Here is a 4866-nt window from a genome sequence, read left to right on the forward strand (position 1 = left end):
TTAGAAGACAACCCTAAAGTATCATCTTTTATCTTAAAGAAAAGTACAGTGTAACAGGTGCCACAGGTTCACCGCTGCTGCTCTAGAGTAAGTCTATTGCCAAGGAAAATAACATACTCCAGACCGCAAATATACAGCCTAGAGGCAAGAGCTGGTCACTTTTCCAGGAAACCACATGGCAGGACCAGAGAGGCACTATCCAAGGTCTGCATAACTAGACCTTCTACTCAAGTGTCCACATGTTGAGACTACCATACTGGATTATGTGGACAGTGTTTTCCATTATCATAAAGGACAAGGCATTCCTGTTGTCAGGTCAGAAGCTTTAAATCATCACTTATAAACTACTATATTCTGCAAAGATCCTTTCGAAATAGCCCTTTTGGACTCCAGCCCTACAGCCTTGCTGTAACCTATTTAACATTTGAGTAAAAGATTCCTTTTACAGAAAGAAGTCTACAGCCCAAAGCGGGGAGGGATGAAAAACCATCTGTTAATGGGCAACTGAAAACCATCACAGGTTTTGAAGCATGGATGTGACACAGACTTGGGTATTGGATATGTTATCTCTCAGAGCAGTATGTAAGAAGGGGCAAGAGGAGCGTGGAGAAGCTCATGACATGACAAAGGACTGCTTTCTGAAAAAACACACAACGAGGAATCTGCACCAGCAAATTTATTCCAAGTGAAGAGTTGGAAGCACATACAAGGCATATTACTTCCATACAAAAATTGTCATTGTAAAATACACATTAGCCACGAAACTCAGATTATCTGATAACCCCGATTAATTATTTTGTTGCAAAATCTGTAGTCTATACTTGAATATTTAAGATTACTGTAATATGCATTACACACACACCCATATATATTTTAAACATCTGTTGAAATTGTCCACAAATAACTCTACAGTAACTTCAACATATGCACAGATAGCTCCTGGCAGTGCTATTATAGAACCAAATTTTTCAAGTAGCTTCAAGTCACACAATTCTTGACCACAAAAATAATTGATACATTTTTATAAACAGCTCTTTACTACTTGGCTCCTACTTTAATATGCCAACCATCACTTCACTAATATCCCAGAGTTTTCTTGCTATAGACTCATCCATAGCTTTGGGTAACAATTCTTCTTCCTTGCAGTCTCCAAAGTACTTTCCCGACACACCTTCTACGTCAGGTGAAGAAGCTAAATAGATGGAAGTCTGGGCACCTTCGAGTGGAGTTTTGAAGAAAGCCCATGACACCAAATTGAAAAGTGGTTTGGCCAGCAGTGGAATGTGTATGTGCCTGCCAAGATTAGTCCGTACAATTCCGGGATGTAACACGTTGACTGTAACGTTGGTGCCTTCTAGGCGGCGGGCTAGCTCTCTGGTAAAAAGAATGTTTGCCAGTTTGCTTCGGCTGTAACAGAAACTTTTATTATAGCTTTGTTCACTGTTTAAGTCTTCAAAGTTAATATCTCCATACTTATAAAGCTTGGAAGAAACGACCACAATCCTGCTTGGAGCTGAACTTTTGAGGAGTCCAAGAAGAAGATTGGTGAGAAGGAAGTGTCCCAGATGATTCACTCCAAACTGCATCTCAAACCCATCTTCAGTCTTCATATACGGACATTGGAAGACCCCTGCGTTATTGATCAAGACATCTAGCCTCGGCTCCTCCTTTAAATATTAAAGAGAATGGAAGCATTATGAACACAGGTCTTTAAATGCTCATTTCATGTAAATACATTTCAATAAAAAGGAAACTGGAAACTCAAAGTATTTCAGTTTTTAGCCTGCGGATTTAAGAACTACTTGAAACTCTGCCAGTTTTGCCTTTAAGTAGTGAGGCAGCAACTCCTTTGCAGGATATTCCTTAAACTGGTATTCATAATGTTACTCAAGGCTCCTTTTTCTCACTTATTAAAATAATATGAAAATACCCACAGAAATCTGCCAGTGAAAGAGGCAGAAACTTCATCTGAGACTCCATTTCTGGTCTTATGCTTTAGTAACTTAATGATTACAAATATGTGTACCAGGTGTTTAGTGGAGAAGCTGATTATCTCATCAGTTCAAAGACCTTTCTTAAAACAGAATGAGTCCAGATTTCTCTCTTTGACTTCAGCTAAACTTGGAAAATAGCAATTTGGAGTCTATCACATTAATCCCGAGGTTCTATCAAAATCACAATAAATGCACCTATAATTTTAGAAATTATTGCATATACTAAAAGTCCATAAAATCACTTTTATGAAATTTTAACAATTAAGAGGAAAATGGAAAAGACTTATGTTTAACATGGGTGTGGCCCTCTGCTTTGCATATTCAACCTAATCTACTCCCAGTAACTCCATAAGCAAACTGAACCAGAAGCCAGGTTTTTTTTAACCCAGTCTCACAGAGCTCCTACCTAAGTGACACAGCAAAGAATCTGAGAGTAAGGGATAATTTTCTGACATCAGTGCCCCTTCTCTTAATTAGAAAGCTACTTTGGCTTTCAAACTGGGACTTTTAAAACACAGCTAAGGTCAAGAAGAGCTAGAGATCATACACACAGAAGAAAGGTCAGCGTGGTTACTCCTAAACATAGTAGTACAAACTCCAGAGGCAAGGTTAAGATCACTTTCCATTGTCCTTCTCTAAGTGTAAAGGTACTACGGGAACACACGAGTCACTTAAAAGGCATTTCCTTAAAACTGGGACAAGCAACAGCGAAAGTCAGGGATACAAACATAACACGGGAAAACACCTCACAAATAAAGCAAAGCAAAACTAAGAAAAGAAAATAAGGGAATATAAAAATATTAGAAACATTGGGACTCATAAATGAGGCTCACAACAGGACTGGGGAATGGGCACATGATCAAGGAGACCTTTAAATTCTGTTATTCATTCCTGTGTGGAAACTATCTTTCACGCTTCAGTGGGCCCTCATTTAGGATATCCACATAGAACTTTCTACTTTGATCATATGTATATTCCTGCATGTTCCCAAACTAAGATTTAGACAGTTCTTATAGAGAAGTCTTCTCATTCCTGAAATTATGTAAATTGGTCCTCTCTAGCCCTTTTCTGGCTCTTCTATGCCTCTTAACGGGCAGAGAAGGTATATGTTCCAGGTGTAAAGATACAGTGCTGGCTCATGATTAAATTAATTCCAGGTCAAATTTCAAGCTTCACTGGCCCTTTCCCAAGTACAAGCTAAAAGAAAAATGTGCTAAATTTCACAACTTTTATCAAAGCCTACCTGTCAGAAGATTACCTATTTCTCATTCTGGCCTGTGTAAGAACTTTTAGGTTTTCCAAGTCAACTTCAAAAAGAAGGCAAGAGTTCACCCATGGGAGGAAAGAAAGGAGTGTTCTTTTCCACTAATCCTTTGGAAAGGTTTCCTGAATTAATCATTTCTGGGCCATCACTCTTTGCTTGGCTTGTGTTATTTTAAGACTTTATCATTTACTATTTTTTAAATTCTAGGAGATAAAGGACATAAATACCAAGAATGCCAATCTGTGGGATGCCTACACTTCCATTTTTTTCTTCTAGTCACTGAACTTCACAGCCAGGCAGGAAGGTGAACAGAAGCAAGGACAACTTACTTATTTGTGTCCTTACTTTTTAATTGGTTGTCTGGAGTTCTCAAATTAGCAAACGTGTCAGGTACAAAAAGCATACCCAGCCCCATCCATATTTTAATGAAAAACAGGAAGATCCACTTCCAATGCTTCCAAAATTCTCAGTTACTATTATATAATGAAATACAGGCAATAACAACAAAAAACCCCAACTTCCTCAAACTGAAACAAGATGTTTGAGAGCAGAGCAGCACAAACACCCTCCTAGAATATTTTACAATTTCAAGGGAAGCAATGATATTTTGCTTAGTATCTAAAAATTACTAGCTCCAGGTGGTTCACATTCTATACTCCTCTAATGAGGTAATTTCTTTGTGGAACTTATCAGATATTATATTATAAGAAAAAAAGCCAAGGCTAAAATCCACGTAAAACCGGAAACAAGGGCAGCCATACCGAATTTCATTCAAGGTTGAATGAGTTGGTGCAGTGATTAGCAGGCAGGCACATTAACACAGGTAATTATGGGTAAGCATGCAATAAAGGTATCATTTTTATTTTTTGATTGGAATTACGTATATTAGTTTTCAAGATGCCACTGAGCTGTTAGGACATAAATACCTACTAATTATTTGGACCTAATTCTTATAAACTTGTATTAATATTTCTTTTGGCCTAAGGACACCATGAAAAACTTAGAAAATGTGGGAATCTCTCTACTTCAAGCTCACTCTTTCATACAGACACATTCCCTGTGCAACTGGCTTCAAATCTCTCAAGTCGCCTCTGCAAGTTCTTTAACTTCACTCAGTCTCCACCAGAGTGGAATGCTATTTATCATTTGCCCAGAGGAATCTGCACCCTTCGAAGGGGCTAAAGGGCTCCAAAGATACACCACAGGTAAGTCAGCCTTGTTATGCCTCAGTTTCCTCAGTTATAGAATGGAGAATACGTCTGCCTCACAGGATTACTGTGAAGACCCAAAGACAACAACCAAGGCACTTATTTTCACTTAAAACTCAAAAAAGTAGCTGAAATGCTTGGCACACAGGAAACGCTCAGTAATGTTAGGTATTCTAGTATTTTACTCCCCGTCACTGGAGTACGTTCCCTAGGATTCCAAACTCCACCCCGTTGGAGATGCGCCAAAGTCTAGTCAGGGCGGTGTCAACTTCGCCCAGACAGTAAGGGCGCCCCCGCTCCGGAGAAGGGGACGAGAAGGCGAACCGAAGGCCGAGGGCGCGGTCCCGGGCGGCCCACCTGCAGCAGCTCCCGGCAGAAGGCGCGCACCGAGCGCAGCGAG

The 4866-nt window shown here is 39.6% G+C and overlaps 1 protein-coding gene across 1 annotated transcript; it reads right to left on the reverse strand.

The window, feature by feature from the left end:
• Positions 1-669: 669 nt before the first annotated feature.
• Rdh14 (retinol dehydrogenase 14) lies at positions 670-4860 on the reverse strand. The gene is made up of 2 exons (XM_033762888.1): positions 4824-4860; positions 670-1667 (listed from the first exon to the last, which is right to left on the reverse strand). The coding sequence occupies exon 2, from the start codon at positions 1608-1610 to the stop codon at positions 1050-1052; it is 561 nt and encodes a 186-aa protein (XP_033618779.1). The 5' UTR covers positions 1611-1667; positions 4824-4860; the 3' UTR covers positions 670-1049.
• Between the last annotated feature and the right edge of the window lie 6 nt (positions 4861-4866).

Source organism: Fukomys damarensis, unplaced genomic scaffold (assembly GCF_012274545.1).
Source record: "Fukomys damarensis isolate Sample0158 unplaced genomic scaffold, DMR_v1.0_HiC HiC_scaffold_2, whole genome shotgun sequence".
Lineage (NCBI taxonomy): Eukaryota > Metazoa > Chordata > Mammalia > Rodentia > Bathyergidae > Fukomys > Fukomys damarensis.

Coding starts and splice junctions, on each gene's coding strand:
- Rdh14 (XM_033762888.1), bottom strand. CDS start 1,610: ATGAAGACTGAAGATGGGTTTGAGATGCAGTTTGGAGTGAATCATCTG.